A 20,709-nucleotide genomic window follows, 5' to 3' on the forward strand; every position below is an offset into this window, starting at 1 on the left:
TTTCATCCTGACATTGTGTTTCTTTATATCCATTGACCATTATCTATGATTCTTACCTGTAAGGCTTTAAAGCTTGGTTTAATTTATTAGAATGTAACTTTGTCTGAACAAAGCCTCATTTCTGCCAGGATACCCTTCTGAATATAGAACCTGAAAAGGTCATGTTCAGTCTGATAGAAAATCATGCTTGGGCCCACTTCTATAGCTTGCCTTCTCTCTTTAGATGTAATTTGGTATAACATTTTGAATAGTTGACTTGCTGTTGTTGGGATGGAATTTGAGGCAACGATCATTTGAAGATGGAGCCATCAGTGATCATCACAGAAGGCTGTTTGCCCAGGATTTAGGCTGCCTTGGAAACACAGTCCTCTCACTGCAATGTCTTGATTGCTAGCATTTGAGACCAACTAGTGTCAAATATCTAAGTAGAGGATACTTATTCATGGTAATTCCACGCTTTGATGTTTTTCCTCAATTACCTTGTTCTGCAGAGCACGTTGGTGAGATATGTTATGGAACAAACAGATCAACAACCTGTGTGGTTTTTTTTCTCTCTACAATTATAAAAAATGTTCTAAAAGCATCTGACGATTTTGGAATCCTGAATTTATGGGTTTAAAAGAAAAGATGAACCTTGCTGATGTCCTCTTTCACTGATAGGGCAATTTACAATAGGAAAGTTTGTGTTTGCTTTTACTTTTTGGAAAACAATGAGGATTCTGCATTCAGAGGGCACTTCAGTAGGTAGATTTCAGCATAGATGGAAAAGCAAACAGTTGATCATTCTTAAACCCTGGTAGGTCAGATCATGTCAGTGTTTCCAGAGTACGCCCAGAATGGTAAAAGTTGGCTTTAAGTTGAGTTTTTGCTAAAAGGCAGCCAGTCCTGAAAAGGATTTATTTATTTATTTTGGCCTTGGCAACACCTAAATGATGATAAGTGCAAGTTTCTCTTAGCTCTCTGGAGAGGCTCCCATGTAAATTGGTTGTGACCCCTAGAATCCAGAATCCCTAACATAGTTGGATAAGAATATTTTGTGGGGAAATCTAATTAACAAGTAAAGATTCAAAATTTTAAATGTTTAGAAGTGTGTAATTTGCTACTTTTGTTCATGAGTGTTTTTAATACTTCTGGTAGAGAGCCTAACTGCCTCTTTCCTCGGGAGATGTGGTTTCAGTTTCTTGGGTGAATGTGCATTTTATAAGTTTTTTAAGAAAGGAAATTAAACATTAAAAGACTTTAAGTACTTTACTCTTTACATAATGTCACTAAGAAAAAGCCAGGAAAATCAGGGTTGGGTTTTAAAATTTATTTATTTAATAAATATAATCTATTTTCCACCATTTTGTTTGTTATGGCTGGTACCAAAGTACTTTTAAAAGTTAACATTTATTATGATTTTGTTTTATTTCAGCAGATGTGCATAATAAATTAACCTATCTCTATTCTTCATTTTGGGCTGGGGCAGCATTTAACATCTAGGTTTTTGGCATTCTGACACACAGGCTATTTAGTTTAATTCAGCATAGTTTGATGTTCTCCACTTATATGATATTTATGATAGTATGTGAATAATGTTAAGTAGATAAAATGTGGTCTGCTGAGGCTGAATGCTCAGTATGAGTATAATACAGGTATGTGACAGGTCCACTGGGGGCCTGGGGTTCTTCTGTAAAGTGAGTAGTTTGGGGTAACTGGTATCCAAGCGTCCTTCTAGATTGAATTTTAAAATCCCACTAATGATATGCGTCTAGTTGATGCCTCCTCTTCTCTCTTTCTTTGTCTTTTTAATGTAGGAAGAGAGGATGGTGATGCACCAGTTACAAAAGATGAGACCACCTGCATTTCACAAGACACAAGAGCTTTACCGGAGAAATCCCTGCAAAGATCAGCAAAGGTCATTGCCTACAGATTTTCTCCACATGTCCAAATGGCTTTCACCTGAGCTACTTGTTGAAGATCTTGTGTGATTCAGTCAGGACTGTATTTGTTCATTTAATCAGAAAAGTTAGAGCAGAGAATCATACAAAGTGAATTAAAAAAAGAAAAAAAACTTTAAACATATAAATATGAATCCATCTGCCTGCCTTTGGATAAGGGGTCAAGGCCTTTTCTTTGAGTGTGGGTGTGTTGATTGGAGTTCTATGTTATCTTTGTTGCTTAAACCACACTTGTAATGCAGCATTTATCACTTCCAGTTTTGGTGGAGTGAGTGGAGTGAGAATTAGACACTGGAGAAGAAGTATGAATATAGACTCTCTTCAGATTTGTACAGTTTTTGCTCCAGTTTTTTTTTTTATTGTTACCATGCCCATACCTAATTTAAAAATAATTTTAATGTCTTTTTTAGTTTTTCCAAAGTATTCAATTTAGTTATGAAACAATTGTTTTTATATTCCTATTTCACCATTTTGCACAATTCACTTGTATTCTTTAATTATATAAGCTAGTGTCATTTTCAGATGTGGGATGAAACACAGCTGACTTCTTTTTTTTGTTTGAGACGGAGTTTCACTGTTTTTGCCCAGGCTGGAGTGCATGGCGAGATCTTGGCTCACTGCAACCTCTGCCTCCCTGGTTCAAGCGATTCTTCTGCGTCCCGAGTAGCTGGGATTACAGGCGTGCACCACCCGGCCTGGCTAATTTTTTGTATTTTTAGTAGAAACGGGGTTTCGCCAGGCTGGTCTTGAACTCCTGACCTCATGATCTGCCCGCCTCGGCCTCCCAAAGTACAGGGATTACAGGTGTGAGCCCACATGCTTGACCAAACACAGCTGACTTCTAACTGTGCAGATAGCTCATAGTGGTAGGAATGGTGAAGGGCAAAGTATAAAGTGGCATAATGGCATGAGACTTTATGTTTCAGAAGCATCCATCAGTGTGTTTCATCTGGGAATGCAGTGTGCTTACTCTACCCAGCAAGTTGGTTAGTAGAGTATTTCTCTTGCATACCGACATGAGGAATTTCTAAATTATACTCTGTATATTTCAGTACTAACTGTGCTCCAGGCAACATGCTAGGTGTGGGAGATTAGAATGAATGGAAAGCCTGGGGATGGATCTGGCTCACAGACCTATTTTGTTTGACCTTGCAGTATTTAAAAATTTTGACTTCATTGCTTTCAGCAAAAAAAAAAAAAAAAAAAAGAGTCATCGGTGGGCGGGGGTGGGGGTATTCACATTAAAAATTAGACTTTTGGCTTCTCTTGTCAAAACAAAACATTTGGTAACACTGGGCCAAATTCCTAAATGACTGCAGTCAGAGCTGAGTAGAGGCAGCCCTGGAACCTGTGTTCTGTGATTTGCTACTGCCCTCCAAACATGTTTTCCCTCTCCCTTCTCCCTTGTCCCTATCTCCCTTTCTTTTGGATAATGTTTTTAGTGGATTCAACCAAAAATCACAAGGCAAAACAGCACTTACCTGTGAAACTTATGCTATGGTAGAGTCATTTTCATGACAATTAACATTGTATGAATTGCAACTAATGTAGTAATGTCAACCTACTTTATACACTTTCGTGCTGTCAGACATTAAAACAAGAAACAAGAATCTCCAGTTCAGACAAGATGGCATAGACCTATTTTTTCTTGCTCCTCCCACTGAGGATAACTGTAAACCCTGGAAAAAACAAGAGGCAACCAAAGGAGAATTCTGAAAGGTGAAAAGAGGAAGGCAAACTAGTTTCGCCAGTACTAGAGAAACATCATAACAGCAGGGATCTCACAACCCCCCACCAACAACAGCAACAACAGAAGGTGGCCCAAGCCCAGTGTTTCTGAATGCCAACCTGGCAATAGAGGGTGGTCCAGCTAGACTCATTCTCACCCAGATCTAACAGAAATCCCTCCAGCAATACCAGGCAATCCACAGCACCTGTAAAGAGCTCTAATGACAATAAGTGGTTAAGAGAAGGGCTTTCCTTCCTCCCTGAACCTGCAGCTTCTCTTTCCCACCAAGAGACATCAGGTATCTGAGTGGCTCCAACAAGAAGGATTCTAGAAGTGGCCCAGCCCAGGAAGCCTCTTTGTTTCTGTGGGGCTGAGACTGTCTTCTGCCCAGAGGCACTGAATATCCAGAGACGCTGGACATCTACCCAGAAAACACCAGGAAAGGTGATCTGGCCACAGCATGCAGTCAGGTATGGGAAGCCCCCATGTTCTCACAGGCAAGAGAACTTCCCTCCTTCACCCAGAGATACCATGCAGCTGGGTGGCATTAGCAAAGGAGATCTGGTCATAATGTGTGTGTGGTCCAGGAAACCTCTTTATCCTTGTGGACCAGAGACTTCCCTCTTCCACTCAGAAACACTGGGCAGCCAGGTAGCACCAGTAAAGGAGATCCTGCCACAACAAGAAACCCAAAATGGGAAACCTCTTTGTCCTTGCAGGCTGGAGATCCCCATTCCACACTTAGACCAGGTGGCCTGGCTTGGGGAATTTCTTTCCACCCACAAAGGCAGTACCAGTAGAGACCAGCGGGAGCCCCAGTGATACCATATAAACCAAACATACCAAGATAGCACTGCAAAGGCTGTTTTCCAAGGAAATTGTCATTGAAACTACAGCCCACAAAAGTAGGTCAGGACCTGCATGCTAAACCTCAACAGGGTGTGTGACTGCCTTCTAAAATAAAAGATTTAAATGAGACCCAGAGTGTCTTAACATGATAACCGAAAGGTCCAGGATACAATTGGAAACCACTCGTCATACCAAGAACAGGAAGATCACAACGTGAATAAGAAGACAATCATTTGATACCAGCACTGAGCTCTTGCAGTTACCCAACAATGATTTCAAAATAGCCATCATAAAAGTGCTTCAATAAGCAATTAAAAACTTTCTTGAAACCTTTGAGAAAATAGAAAATCTCAGCAAAAATTTAGAAATTATAAAAAGGCCAGGCATGGTGGCTCACGCCTGTAATCCCAGCACTTTAGGAGGACAAGGTGGGCGGATCACCTGAGGTCAGGAGTTCAAGACCAGCCTGGCCAACATGGCAAAACCCTGTTTCTACTAAAAACGTACAAAAATTAGCTGGGTGCAGTGGCACGTGCCTGTAATCCCAGCTACTAGGGAGGCTGAGACAGGAGAATCACTTGAACCCAGGAGACGGAGGTTGCAGTGAGCCGAGATCATGCCACTATATTCTAGCCTGGGTAACAGAGCAAGATTCTGTCTCAAAAGAAAAAAAAAAAAATTATAAAAAGGACCAAATGGGAATTATAGTCCTGCAAAGTACAATAACAGAAGTAAAAACACTATTGGATAGGCTCAGTAGTAGAGACGACACAACAGAGAATCATTGAACTTGAGGACAGATCAGAATTTAGCCAATCTGAACAGAGAGAGTATAGACTGAAAAAAATTGAACAGAGCCTCAGGGAGTTGTGGGACAACAAAAAGATTGAACATTGAGAAAACTGGAGCCCTGGGAGAGGATCAAGAGAGTGAAGATGAAAGGAAAGATTGTGCAGAATGGGGACAGGTGAAAATATATCTTCAGAGAATTTAAGGTTCTAGCAAAAGGTGTATAACAATGTATAATGCTATCCATCTGTACAATTGTAATTTCTTTGCTGATCAACTCTATACCTTGCGTTTAAGGTTAGAGAATACTGGTGCCTGAAATGTTCCAGGACTGAGGGTTTTTAGGGTGAGTTGGTGGAAGGATCAGAAGAGAAGGCATTTGACAGCTTGAGTGAGAGGACTTGAGGTGATAGAATATGGTGGCTCAAGGCCGGATGCAGTGACTCATGCCCATAATCCTAGCATTTTCAGAGGCCGAGGCGGGCAGATCTCTTGAGGTCAGGAGTTTGACACCAGCCTGGACAACATAGTGAAACCCTGTCTCTACTAAATAAACAAATTATCCAGGCGTGGTGACTGGTGACACATGTCTGTGGTCCCAGAAACTCAGGAGACTGAGGCAGGATTGCTTGAACCTGGGAGGCGGAGGTTGCAGTGAGCCAAGATCACACCACTGCACTTCAGTCTGGGTGACAGAGCAAGGCTGTCTCCAAAGAAAAAAAAAAAAGTGTGCATGTGGTATTGGTATTGTGCGTGCACGCGCACACACACACGCACACACACACGGTGGCTCTGGGAAGGGAGGAAAGGATTTGAGGCTTAGATGTAGCTAACAGACTTGGAGAACAGGCAAGGGTTAAAGGTGTTGGAAGTCTTGATGTGGTGAAAAAGCCTGTGGAGTGCAGCCTGGAGAACAAGTGAGCTGTGTGATGGATTCATCAGAGAGCGGGTGTTGGAATTGGACTAGTTCCAGATGATGCTGAGGTGTGGCCATGAGGACGAGTTGCTGAAGTCAAATAGAAGTGAAGGTTGCTGGCATTGAAGAGATAGGGGAACGGTGAGGACAGGATGTTGACTAAGTTACTCACCTGGGTAGACGTGGGAGGGCCAGACTGTAAGCCAGATTTCACAGAGTAACCAGGAGGCCAGGAGATGATAATAACAAGAAGGGGACCACCTGAACCAGAAGAGGGTGCATATACATGCATGAGGCTGGAAGAGTAAAGGTCTGGGCGTGGCGGTGCAGCATGGGGAAACACGGACACCAATTTCAGGGGCCGTATGTGGGAAAAGGAGCATCCTCTTCCCAAATGGGCTGGGGAAGACAGTCCTTAGGACAGATAGTTACATGCAAGGGGGAGGGGGGCGTCCCACAGCCTTCTTGAAAGAGGGTACAGCAGTTTGTTTAAAATAGATGTTTTTCAGGGAAGAAGGAAGAGTTAAGAGGGAAAAAGTAGAGCATGTTTTGGGAGTGAGCTTGCATGAGAAGACGGGTGCCCTAAGGTGCTCTCCTGTGGGGTAGTAGCTGGGAGTGACTGGGGGAGAGGTGTGGTGCACTCAACTGGTTTGGAGGTTTCCTGCAAATGGGCTGAGATTCCATATGGAGTCAGGGACATAGAGAAGAACAGCAGCCAGCTCAACTGCAGGTTGAATCTTTGTTCAGGGGTCTGGTGGGATGTCGGCAAGCAGCTCTGAGGAAGGGATGAACCTGCAGACGGGCTACAGTGGGGAAAGGAAGCACTGTAGGAGGAATGCGTTCGGCGGGTGGGGAGTGGATGAGGGAGAAGACTCGTTTTCTCGGAGAATACTTCTCTCTCAATGGAAATCGCATGTGTATGTGGTGGAGCGGTGACCTCAATCTTCATCTAGTCAAATTAGAGCTTGGGTTTAATCTTGGAAAGGAGGAAGATCAAATATTTCTCCTTTCAGCTGTTGAAGACATAATTAAGAGAAGTAATTTATGTCTAATAACCCTTTTTCTTTTACAAAAAGCACCTACCGTGTTGTTTCTGTGAGATACTGGTATTGCTCATGGGAGAAAAGTATAATGTGGAACAAATACCTGGAGCTATACTTCCCTGCTGGAGTCCCACATGTCTTTATAAGACACGGGTCATGGTAATAAAAGCTCTTTGATTTAATTCATCCATGTATTGCATAATTTTTCTTGGATATATATGCTTACTAGATACTTGTTGCTACTTAAATATAGATTACTTAGTCACAGATCATCACTGAGAGGCATTTATTTTGACCTAGAAAAACTGCTGGTTCCTGCTAGTTGATCAAATTATAACCTGCTGACCTCTCCCAAGTGTAATTCAGTACTGCAGATAAACAACATTGACTATATCTTTGGTGTTTTCAGGTGGTTTACATCTTGGAGAAAAAACATTCTCGAGCAGCAACTGGCTTCCTCAAACTCTTGGCTGATAAGAACAGCGAACTGTTTAGGAAATACGCCCTATTTTCTCCCTCAGACCACCGAGTGCCTAGAATTTATGTGCCTCTCAAGGACTGTCCCCAGGACTTTGTGGCACGGCCTAAAGATTATGCCAACACACTGTTCATCTGCCGCATTGTGGACTGGAAGGAGGACTGCAATTTTGCCCTGGGGTAGGTGATCTCTGGTAGGAAAAACCACAGGTGACAGGCAGAACTCAGTTTAGGTGGTCTTTAGGTAAACTTTTTATGTATTTTAATTATTATTTCTTTATTGAAGCATAGTTTCTGGTGTATTTTGGTCCTGATTCTTCAGAAGTCACTCTTAGCTGCCACCTCAACTGGTTGCCTGTATGTTCCTTGAATTACCAGGCAGTCACATTTTTGTTTTTGTTTTTTGGTATAAAACATGAGCATATTCTGAGCCTCTACTTATTTAGTTAATGTCATGTGCCCTATTTGTACTTGTGTACCACAGATAATTCATTGCATCAAACAACCAGTCCTCTCCTTGCAGATGCTAGTGTTAAACCATGCAAAGTCTAGGCATAGTCAGGAGACCCCAGGTTCCTTTGCTTTAAAATATGAACATGAAGGTATATTTGAATGGCATTCTTTTTCGGTATTGATTTCGCCTATGGCATTAAAAACTACCCTATTGTAAGATGGAAAGGGGTACCATGTTTTTGTGGAAGCTGTCAGAAATCAATCTAACTTAAATATATATGACATAGTCCCAGAACATCATGGATGGCCACTTCATTTTGATCTGAAGAAACTGCTGGACCTAGTTGCTTGACCAAATGCTATGCCTGTTTTCTTCTTCTTCTTCTTTTTTTTTTTTTTTGAGGCAGAGTCTCGCTCTGTCGCCCAGGCTGGAGTGCAGTGGCCAGATCTTGGCTCACTGCAAGCTCCGCCTCCCGGATTTACTCCATTCTCCTGCCTCAGCCTCCCGAGTAGCTGGGACTACAGGCGCCCGCCACCTCGCCTGGCTAGTTTTTTGTAGTTTTTAGTAGAGACAGGGTTTCACTGTGTTAGCCAGGATGGTCTTGATCTCCTGACCTCGTGATCCGCCCGTCTCGGCCTCCCAAAGTGCTGGGATTACAGGCTTGAGCCACCGCGCCCGGCCTGTTTTCTTCTTAGAACTGGTATTCATGTTGAAAGAAAAGCAGTAAGTTTTAGCTATGTCATTAAGTGTTTATTATAGATGATGTCTGGTTTATGCTTCACAGGGAATGACTATAAAGGTATACAATCTAGAAAAGAGCCTGTTGATTTACTTTTATTCTAGTTTAATGTCTTGCTTGTTGGTCATCTCACTTGTACAGGATGTACCCTCCTGGGAATGTCCTATGATTAGGAGAGTCAGCACTGAATGGATGGCTACAATGTGCTGCTTGTATCAGGTTTATTCTATACTTAGCTTCTTATGCCTAGCAAAATAAGCCAAATCAAATGTGTGTGTTATATATAAGAGTGTTTCATATATAAGAAACACTACCCTGTGCCACTTTTTCAGTTATATGAAGATTGGTGTGATTTAAATGATCTCATAGCTACTTAGGAACAGTTGTACTTTCTTTTTTTCCTCTCAAGTGGTGTGATTGCAATGTCATCATTTTAAAGCCTAACTCATTATCCAAAAGTGATGTCAACCCCTTGAGCCCTAAATAGTCCTTCTTACAAGCTTGCCAGTTTCTCACCATCAAATCAAAAGGCCCAGTAACGGTTGTGCCACCTGGTCCTGTTGATTGTGCAGCCACACTCTGTTTGGCAGTAAAAGAGGAAGACTTTCACATCAAACCAGGAAATCCAGCCTTGTTTTTTATCTGCCTTTCTGTCATATCCCATTGTGTGTACTTGATTGGACTGCTTCCTTAGTTTTCAAGTTGTAAGGGTGTAGTCAGGAAATCTTCATAGTATGAGTTTCTCTTATTACTTTCATGGCCTTCTAGGTCTTTTTTAATTTTTATTTTTTTATAGCTGAACCATTACTTCATCAGGAACCCTTTTCTTGAAGGTAAAATACAACAAAAAGGGAGTTAAGGCTTTGAAGCCTCAAGCACATTTGCTAGATCTAAAGAAATAATATTTAAAAATGATAGTCAAATATTAATTATGTAATTTTCAAAATAAAAGAAGATAATCATATTGAGATGGAAACATCATGTTTTTTCTCTACCTTCTTAATATAAGGATATAAAAATTATCATTTATGAAAATATGCCTTTTAAAATCTTTGTGAAAAAGAGAAAATTTATTTTAAGAACTAAAATATGGTAGGTTTTCCTGATGAATTTCTCAGATGACGTCTGTTGTACGAGGGGTGAGGGCTGCAGCTGTTGAGTATGTTGGTGGTCGCCTTGCCATTTTGTTCTGGTTATCCGTTACTGATCTTTAAGAACTGAGGTCACCGTTTCTTAATCAGAACATGCTGTGCTATGACTGCCTAGGTTTCCTCCTTTATCTTTGCCAGGCTTTGACCAGGAGTGTGATGGTAATACCTGCTGTGGGTACGAAAGTGTGTGGTTAGCTTCCACAAAAACTATCCCTAAAAGTCAAGTTTAGCTAAGGTGGCTTCCTTCTGAATTTCTTCCCTACTCCTATACCTCTATCCTTGAAAGTATTGGACTTCCTTTGCCTATGTAATTGCTTCTAATTATTCAAGTTCAAAGTCATTTACCTCTTCTGTAGTTATGTTTAGTTCACCAGACAGGTTTTGATTCAACTATGTGTAAAGTACTGTGCTATATTATCTGAGAAATACAATGGTAAACAAGCTATGAATTCGTTATTTAAGGAACTTATAGTCTAATGCAAAAGGATTTTTGCATATACATATATCATAGGGATAATTTGATTCTAAGGAGTGGAATCCCACTTGAGCTAATTTAAATAAAAGTAGAGATTAATATAAGAAGCTGGTGAGCAGGAAATTGAGGAAGTCTCATGAGAAAATCAGAACTAACAAGGCAACAAAGGAACCACAGTTTCTCTTTTACCCCTGTGACTAGCCCAGCCACCACACAGTATCTTTTCTTTACCCCTTTTTGCATATGAGCTGTGTTATTCTGCTTCTCTCTGCACAGTAGTCTTCTACCTGCACAGCAGCACACATGGCCCCAAAATGGTACTGCCAGTCCTATGGCAGTTACATACTAAAGTCTAGATCACAATACAGAATTTCTGTGGTGGAAAATCTTACTGGTCTAGCTTGAGGCAGGTATTTTCCCTCATCAGTAGTTTCAAGCAGAGGTGGGGGTCCAGAGTCCCATCCATGATTCACACCCAATTAGCAGCGCTGTGGGACTCTCTGGGAATGAGCGTGGATAAAACAGCAGATGGCTTGAATGGCTTATCTCTTTGAGTTCTACCTATAGTACAAAACAGAAGTTGTAAGTTCTTCCATAGGAATAAAATAATTTGGGGGAATTTAGAGGAGGTCGGTGAAGGGGGAAATCCAGGATCATTTCTTATGGGACAGAGGCCTCTTTGCTGAAAGATCACTCTGACTGAGAGTAAAGAATAGATGAGGAGGGACATGCCTAGCAGCAGGAGGTCATAATACACTATTGCAGTAAGACAGATGAGATGGGAGAACCTGAAATAAAGAGTTGCAATGGAGGAAACAAAAGAAATGAAAATATTCAGGGGAGATTAAGAAGGTAAATTTTCCCAGATGTGATGACTAATTAGAAATGGGGCATGAGGGAGAAGGATGGAATCTTGGATGAACTTTCAGGGCTCTGACTAGGGGGAATGGGTGGATGCTGATGGCATTTAACCACAATTCACTGGGATCCATCTCAGTTCCTTCCATGGTCTTCACTATCAGAAATCCAACTTGCCATTTCCCAAGTTGACTGTGTATGTTCATAGTTCCAAACTTTTGCACGTTACACTTCCTTTCCTAACAGTGGCTTTCTCCTTTCTCTAGTGTTTGCTTGGTGAAATACTCAACTTTTAAACTCAACTCAGTTGTCCACTCAAAAAATGTTCCTTGACTCACAGTCCTCTGTTTTGGTGCTCCCATAGCTTCTATTAGTACTATTATTAGAGCTCTCATCTGTTTGGATTGCAATTGCTTGTTTGTTTTACTTGGCCATGAGCTCCTTCAGGACAAGGACACTTAGTGAACATTTGCTGACTGGTCAGATGAGTAGATGGAAATGAATTGATGACCCCAATATCTTGAGCCAGGTTGACTAGGAAGATGTTGCACCATGACTCAAGCTAGAAAACACACAAGGAGTAATTTGGAACAGAAAATGATGAGAACTAAGGTTCTATGACTTCAGAGTCCATGCTTGACAATAGCATACAACAAGTATAAAAACTCAGGTGGAGAATGCCAAATTGAGAAGGCACAGATATTTAACAAAAAAATTGAATAGAATGCACACATTAATGGAATATATGATGTTAGTAGCTTTGGAAGGATCCTTAGGGAGGACATGGAACTCGGCCTCCTCTTTGCCGTAAGCATTGCTTCTCTGACACCCTAGTGCTGCCTTGGGGCCACCATTTAGGGGCAGCTCAAAGAGTATTATAACATTGGAGACTTCTAGTTGTTATTATTTTCTATCTTGTTCTTAGAATTGTCATGAGAGATCTCATTTGAACCTTGTTCACCTCTCTATATATCACATCTACCACATTTTTATGAATCTTAGTTCTGTAATGCTATCAAAACCCAAGTGAGCCCTTGCTAGCTTTTAGGGATCACTGTTTTTTGTTATACATCACAACATATTTAGTACCTTTAATATTTAGTACTAGACTCTGGTCCAGGATAATTAAAAAGCCACATTGGCTTCCTCGCTGGAATGATCTGAAATTATATAATCAGATTTACAGTTTTAAGAACTTCCCAACCCTCTTAAATCATCTTTCCCTTTAGAAACTCTTGCAGTGGAATTCATGCCTATATTTTCTCAGACCTCTGGGAAATCTGGTATCCTAAAGTCTGGAGTTTACAGTTCCAGCTTCTCTTTCCAGGATGTCATGAGCATACAGATATCATTGTCACTTTCTCCCAGATTTGTCGTGGTTTCTTCTTGAATATTTAAGGGTAAATCTTGAATAAAATGAGAAAGTTTTACAGCAGCTACTGTGAGGAACTTAATAGTGTTTCTTGGCAACACTGAAGGCTAACTGAAGATATATGGCATGAACCGACCTAGAGCAAATTGACATATTTATATTATCAAGCAAAGTCTGGTGGCTTTGAGGGTGGAGGAGGAGGAGGAAAAATGAATAGGTCAGTATAGACTGAGAAGTTCTTGGTTGCACATGGAATTGCCTAGGCTTAATGGGAGGCTGTGGAAATGAGAAACAGAGAATGGGTTACAGTGCTGCTAGCTTTAATGAGTGTGAAGGACAGCAGGTTCCACTGGAGCGGATGATGGAGTGAGGTGAAAGCAGAGGAAGGGAAATTCTGACCTTGGAAGACTGTGGTAGAGATAGGAAGTAGGGGGTGGGGGTCTGTTCTGATATCGCCTTTGTCTCCTAGCTTTGCACCTTATGGTTGTTGTTAGTCAGTCAGCAATATTTATTGACTGATGGAAGCAAATACTTTGACATTCCATTCTGTTTTGGTAGATATTCAGTTTCTTATAGGGTAGACAGGAATTGAAGAGGTGGTCATTAAATTACATTAAATACATTGAATTGTAATTAGTAGGAAAATTAAACCATGACTAGATTGATAGAAAAAACAAACAGAAGAAATTAGTTTGTTTCATTGAAACATAGTCTCCAAGATTAGCAAACTGAAAAATAACTGCATCCAATCTTTCCCTTTGCAAAAGGAATATTTCATCTTTTTGAGAGCATATTCTTTAAAGACAGCTCTGAGGGAGAAACCAAGTTATATAATGCTATGGACTCGCATTACCAAATCTGTAAGTTTGTATGTTCTTTTCAGGGGGTATGGACCTGGCCGGCTAGGAGGCAAAAAGCAAATCAGGCTGAGGAGGGGGCTCTTTTTTTTGTGACTGTTGGGCTCCACCTGGTGGCCTGTAAGTATCAGCTTTGGAAAAAACTGTGTCTTCAACACTGAGAAAATCCTGGTTGAGGCAGAGCAAAAGTTAAAGGAATGGAGGAGAATGATCCAGATCTAGGCTTAGGTTACCAAATCGTTCCTTTTCTTGATGAGCACTTTATGCAGTTTTGGCAGTTCTTCCAAAGTTGCCATCTTCAACTGCAATTTCTAATGCACCTTCTTGAAAATATTACAACGTAGAGGACCTTAGATAACCATCAGCCTCCTCTTATACTCATTAAATCCTTTCAGCTTCCTCTTTGCTCTCTTCATGTCAACACCAATTCATTCTTAAATTTCAAGACCTTTTCTTAAAATATTCAGTATTGTTGACTCTTACTTCTTTTCTCCATGCTTTTATCTATTTTCACTGACAAAAACACCTTTCCTGAGGTCCCCATTCCTTAAGTGCTACTTTCTGCTATGTCGTAGTACTGAGCCATAAGAAGCGAAAATAACTTTTTCTCTCTCCTGATTATAGAAAGTAATAGATAAAATATACAGCCAAAGACAAGTGTATTTGCCACACTTCGTTTTTACTTTGTATTGTTAGAAGTTTGGGCCCTTGGTGTAGTTGATGTTTGATTGTTCCCCACTGGTACATTCTCAGGGCTATGATGCCATTATATCTGTTTGCATGGAGTTTCCAACATTGGACCAACATGTATGAGAGCATGTATTTAAGAGTAGCAATACGATAGTGGTAATCACTGCAAGAGTGCATGACTGTCTTCTATACATTGTCTAGTTGTAAGACTAGGAGTTTATAAGAATATTTAGTAGAGAAGAGATGATGAATGACTGAGAACGCTAATCTTGACTATTAAGTGTTCCTGATTTCTTTAAGGCAAAGAGGCCAATTTGAAGGACTTTCTTGTTATATTTTTTTCTGTCTGTAGCTGGTCCCTTCCCTCAATAAGTTTTTAATGGACACATCACCCAGGATAGTAGATCTGATGCTTATTTATAAAGAATGTTTATATGTCTCCCAAGGCCCCCACCTATCATATGTAGGAAGTTGAGAATATTGTTTCAGTGCCATTCAGATTAATTTTATGGTAGGACTCAGTTGGAACGTCATTCATTGTGAATGGGAGCAGTATTCATGGAGGAGCTCTAGTGCTGAAAAATTGAAGTGGTGATCATTATAAATAACTAGGGAGGAAAGCTTTCTCTCTTACAATTGTTATTGAAATATCAAAATAAACATTTTTAAATTTTATTTTTTCCAAATACATATATATTAAATATTTACTATTAAATTTATTCAAATGTGTACTATAGAAAATGAAAATTTCCCAGAGTTTCATCCCTGGAAATGATCACTATTGAGGTTTTGGTATACATTTGACTAAAATATTGTTTTTAAAATATTTATCAACTTTAATTATAAAGCATATTTCACCGGAAAAAGAATATATGTAACACTTACATAATTTTTGAAACCTAATACTAAAACCAACCCATGAGTTCATGAACCAGATTAAGAAATATAACATCACCAATGCTATTCAAGTTCCCTGTCTGTTCTCCTGTATCCTAAATGATAATTTTTTCCCCAGTGGTAACCACTATCTCAAATACACTAATGAAAATGTACTTGAAAAAATAATTTACCCATATTTATAACCCTAAATAATGTTTTGTTTTGCTTGTTTTTGAACCTTATACAAAATACCATGTTTTATATATTCTATCACTTGCCTTTTTTCATTTAACATGTTTCTAAAATATACTCATATATTTAACTCCTTTTAATCCATATTTCCATTTCCTGAAATATACCATAATTTAGCAATGTACATTTGGGTTGAACAGAGACTTGTGCTCCTGCAAACATTCCAGTGCTCATTAACTAAAGTTTTTCTAGATTCTACTTAAAAATGAAATTACTGGATGATACATAGGTACATGTTTAACTTTACAACTTTCTAGCCAAGCCATTCCCAAAGTGATTGTACCCCTTTTTAGTCGTACCAGCAGTGTGTACGTGGTTCCATTGCTCCACGTTCTTCTTAACACTTGTTAGACTCATTTTTTTGCCAGCCAGGTGGGTAAAAATAGTGATAATCATTATGATTTTCATTACTTTTTCCCTAATTACTGATGAAGTTGAACATATTTTTACATATACTCATGGTCATGTTTCCTTTTCTAGACAGTGTCTTCATGTTTTTACCCATTTTTTAACAGTTAATTTTTTATTTAGATAATTTTGATGACAGAAATTGCAAAAATGGAGCAGAGAGTTCCTGTGTATGTTTTACCTATCTTCTCATTATGTTAACATCTTACATGACCATGGAATACTTACCAAAAGTAAGCAATTAATCTTGATATGATACCATTAAAATATAGGTCTTACTCAGATTTTATCATTATTTCCACTAACATTCTTTTTCGGTTCTAGAATCTGGGTCCAGAATCCCATATTACAGTTAGCTGTGTCTCTGTAGTCTCTCCAATTTGTGACATTTCTTACTCTTTACTTGTCCTTCATGAACTTGAAACTTTTGAAGAGTACTGGCCAGTGATTTTGTAGAATGTTTCTCAGTTTGTGTTTGTCTAATGTTCTCTCATGATTAGATCGAGATTAGGCATTATTGGGAAAGATACCACAGAGGTGATACACATCTTATCGGGGACACATAATGTCAGTAAATGATACTGGTGATGTTCACCTTGGTCACCCGGTTAAGGAGGCATCTGCCATGATTCCTAACTTACTACTTTTTTCCCTTGTAATTATTATACAATATTTTTAGAAAGATTTTTGAGTCTGTGTGGTATTCTGTTTCTGCTTAATTTCACCCATTCATTTTAGCATACGTTGGTGCTTTTACGCATTTTTAATTGGGCTGTTTGTCATTTGATTTTTTTGGAGTTAAAAATATATATTCCAGAAAGTAATCCTTTTAGCAGTCACTGATATGGAAATTATCTTCTCTCCAGTTTATGAGTTGTCTTTTCATGTTATTAATGGTGTCTTCTGAAGAACAGATGTTTGAAGTTGTCTTTTCTTTTTGCTGCTGGCATGTAGAATTACAGTTAAATTTTGTACATTATCCTATATCCAGCCATCTTGCTGTATCCCCTTATTCATTTCAGTACTTGAGATGTAATTTACTTTGGCTCTTCTATGTAGATAATCATATCATTGGTAAGTAATGAGAGATTTATTTCTTCCATTCTAATCCGTATGACTTTTATTTATTTTTCTTATCTTGAATTGGCAACTCACAATTGGAGAGGAAGTATTTTCTACACAGTAACTGATAAAAATTCAGTTTTGAATAAAAGCAGTAGTAGCAGGCATTTTTTTTTTATTCCTGATTTTTTGATGTGTTAATAAGTTTGCTAATGTGGCAGCTAATTATGGTAGGACTGGATAATTTACTGAAGTATTTATCTTTGGGTTTTATTTGTTTTTGCCATCCTCAGTTTTCTTAGCTTTGGCATTTCAAGGAAGAATAGTATGCCTCTCTAATAGGTTCAAAGCATTAGTTTGTTTATTTACATATTCAGTCACCAACATGTGTTGGACACCAAAGGCATATAAGTCTCAGTGATATACAGAAATAAAGAAATGTTTATTCTTTTTATGGATGATCCCCCCCATCTGTTGATAAGGAAGAGACATACCTAAAGCACCATGACACAGCTAGAAAGTGGCACATGCAAGAAAGAGGATATAACCAAAGGATAGGGACAGTACTGACGACATAGATCCACTCTAGGAGACAGGGATGGCTTCCTGGCCTTGCTGCCATATTCCATGAAGATGAAATGATCTGGGTGTATGCTTTGTGGGCCTAGTTCAACATGGAAATTATAAAGGGAGCACCTTTAGGATAGAATTATGTTGCTTAAGGAAGGGCCATTTATAGTATTCTTATGCTCTAGAACCCAGCAGTTCCATGTCAGTGTGTAGTGAATACCTCTACAAGATCTGTGATGCTAACAGTACTAAGATTTTATTTTTGGTAGTAAGAGCTTTACATTTTCTGTTGCAGAGTGAATGGAGGGAGAGGGAAGTTTGCTTCTCATGGATGATCTTTTAAAATATTTTGTAGTAGGATGCTTTTAGCAGCAAATTATAAAAATGCCTGACCCAGAGTGACTTAATAAGAGAAAATATTATCTCACATAAGTGGGAGTTCAAAGGTTGTGCAGCTGCAGACCCAGTAAAGTCAGTGACTGGATGATGTTACCAGGTTGCCTTTTGCTGTCCTCAGCAATCCAGTAGTGGTTTTTCTATGGTTGTGAAGATGGCTGCCAGTATGATTAGGCTACCTGCTTTCTTGATGACATATGACACAAAAAGGGAGACCCTGTCTGCCAACAATGCTGTTGACTACAGTCACCAGGGGAGGCCATACACTGAATTTATTAGAATACTTAGTATCTGTCTGTGGAGTTGAAGGTGAGCTGTATTTCTTGTATGAAAAAGACTAGATTTCTGTGAGGAAGGAGGCGACAGAAGTGAATACTAGGTAGCAGACCAATAGTGGGCACTATAGTTTTTGTTATAATTATTTTTTCTATAATTTTTAAACTAAAGAACCTCCAACTTTGTGATATTAAAGGAAGCTTAGAAAATAGATTAAAAAATCACTCAGAATTCTCTCTTAAATAATTAACACCATTTGTCCCTTTCAGCATTTTCATAAATGTTTTTACATAGTTAAATTATACTCTACATATATCTTCAAAATTCTTTTTCTGAAATACATAAAAAATTGAAAAATATGACATGGTTTAGTTTATCATTTATCTGTTGCTCAACATCTAAATTACTTTTACTCCTTTTCTGCTCCACGGTTTTTAAAATAAACTTAATTTTAATTAATTAATTAATTAATAGGAATAGGGTCTTTCTGTGTTGCTCAAACAGGTCTCGAACTCCTGGGCTCAAGTGATCTTCCCACCTCAGCCTCCCAAAGTTCTGGGATTACAGGCGTGAGCTGCCATGTCTGGCCATAAAAATAAACTTTATTTTTCAGAACAGATTTAGATTTACAGAAAATTGTCAAGATAGTACAGTTCTCATCTGCCCCTTCTCTCCCACCTCCAAAACTAGTTTTTTCTCTTAACCAATATTGATACATTATTAATGGAAGTCCATACTTTCTTCAAACTTTGTTGTTTTTAAAAATCTAATGTCCTTTATCTGTTCCAGGATCTCATATTACATTTAGTTGTCTTGTCTCTTTAGATTCCTCTTGGCTATGAGAGCTTCTAAGTTATTTTTGAAGGACATATCTTAATGCAGAATAGGATGAAATGAGGTTTTTAAGAGAATCACCAGATATTTTGACATAGCATTGAATCACAGTTGTCCTAAAGCAGCTGTTATCTTTTCAGACAGTAAGTAGAAGACAGAAACTACCTAGAAAGTTGTAACATTTGAACTACATTACATAAAAGGGAAAGTTACTTTCATGATTCATTTTAAATAGAATTTACAATGAAATTAAATTTAAAATATAAAAATAAACCCTTCTGCAAGACAAATACACAATGTAAAAGTCAGTTCCCTAGTAGAATTTGACTTTGTTTACATACCAAAGAATTCTGGTTTTCAAGGTGACAGAAGAGTTCATGAGTAAGCAGACGGGATAGGATTCTTTTCTTTCCTTCCCCTTCCCCTTCCCCTTCCCCTTCCCCTTCCTCTTCCTCTCCCCTTTCTTCTTTTCTTTTGACAGAGTCTCACTCTGTCACCAGGCTGGAGTGCAGTGGTTTGATCTCGGCTCACCGCAACCTCTGCTTCCTGGGTTCAAGTGATTCTCTTGCCTCAGCCTCCCGAGTAGCTGGGATTACAGGCACGCATCACCACACCCAGCAATTTTTGTATTTTTAGTAGAGACGGGGTTTCACCGTGTTGGCCAGGATAGTCTCGATCTCTTGACTTCGTGATCCGCCCACTTGGCCTCCCAAAGTGCTGGGATTATAGGCATGAGCCACTGTTTCCGGCCAAGATAGGATTCTTTCTAGGGCATCTAAGGCCCCTAAAGCATGAGCTCTTTCAGCATGCTGATCTGTTAGATTTTTATCTGCCATAAGCTGTCCAGTCTATGCTGCTGTAAAATAGCTCTCCAATGAAAATCCGTAATAAATTTATTTAAATAAGGAACTTGAGAAATGTTCTCTGGAACTTGTAAAATAAATGTTAATTACTACTAATAGGAACTGGGAGTCATTAATCACATTTGGAAACCACAACTAAAATATAATTTTGTCTTTATGAGCCATGTTGTAATTTGAGTAAACAAATTGAGACTCTTCGGACTCAGAGTATAACCTGGTAAAAAATTTTGTCAGAACACAAAGCTCCAAAAAAGACAAAAAAATTTTTTTTTCTCCTTAATTTTCTAAAGGTCCAGTAACTGGTATGATAGGACTGTTTTAACAACTAATATCAGGTCCATCACTTCACTTTCTTCCTTTTATCCTCCCTCCTCCTCACCCTCCCACCACTCCATTCGTGGATCTAGTGCTCAGTGCCAGTCTTTGTGGAGGAATTTCTCCATCTCTTGGTACACCTCAGTTCATCACCTTGCAGTTTTTCAGAAAGGGCTTATGAGAACTGTATTCCCTGAGTTCTTATATTTAGAAATCTTTATCTTTGAAATCTAGTAACTCCACTAGAATATATTTCATTGATGATTTTCTGTAATTTTCTTTCCTAGGACTTACCCTTTCTGTAAACCTAAACCTAAATTTTTTTTATTTCTGAAAGGTTTTCTTAATGACCTAGGAAAATGTTTTCTTTTCCTCATCTCTAGCTCCTTCCTTCAGTTATGCCGAAGGAAGGAGCTAGAGTCGAAGAATAGAAAATGTTTTCTGGCTGGGCGTGGTGGCTCACGCCTGTAATCCCAGCACTTTGGGAGGCCGAGGTGGGCGGATCACGAGGTCAG

At 39.1% G+C, this 20,709-nt stretch overlaps 1 protein-coding gene across 1 annotated transcript in view; it reads left to right on the plus strand.

Annotated features, from left to right (window-relative positions):
- The window catches only part of DIS3L2 (DIS3 like 3'-5' exoribonuclease 2), a 375,772-nt gene that overhangs the window by 171,208 nt on the left and 183,855 nt on the right, over positions 1 to 20,709 (plus strand). Inside the window, 2 exon segments of the mRNA XM_073020137.1 lie at positions 1,797 to 1,897; positions 7,676 to 7,923. Of these exon segments, the coding sequence (XP_072876238.1) occupies positions 1,797 to 1,897; positions 7,676 to 7,923 (349 nt within the window).

The sequence above is a fragment of the Chlorocebus sabaeus genome, chromosome 10 (genome assembly GCF_047675955.1).
Source record: "Chlorocebus sabaeus isolate Y175 chromosome 10, mChlSab1.0.hap1, whole genome shotgun sequence".
Lineage (NCBI taxonomy): Eukaryota > Metazoa > Chordata > Mammalia > Primates > Cercopithecidae > Chlorocebus > Chlorocebus sabaeus.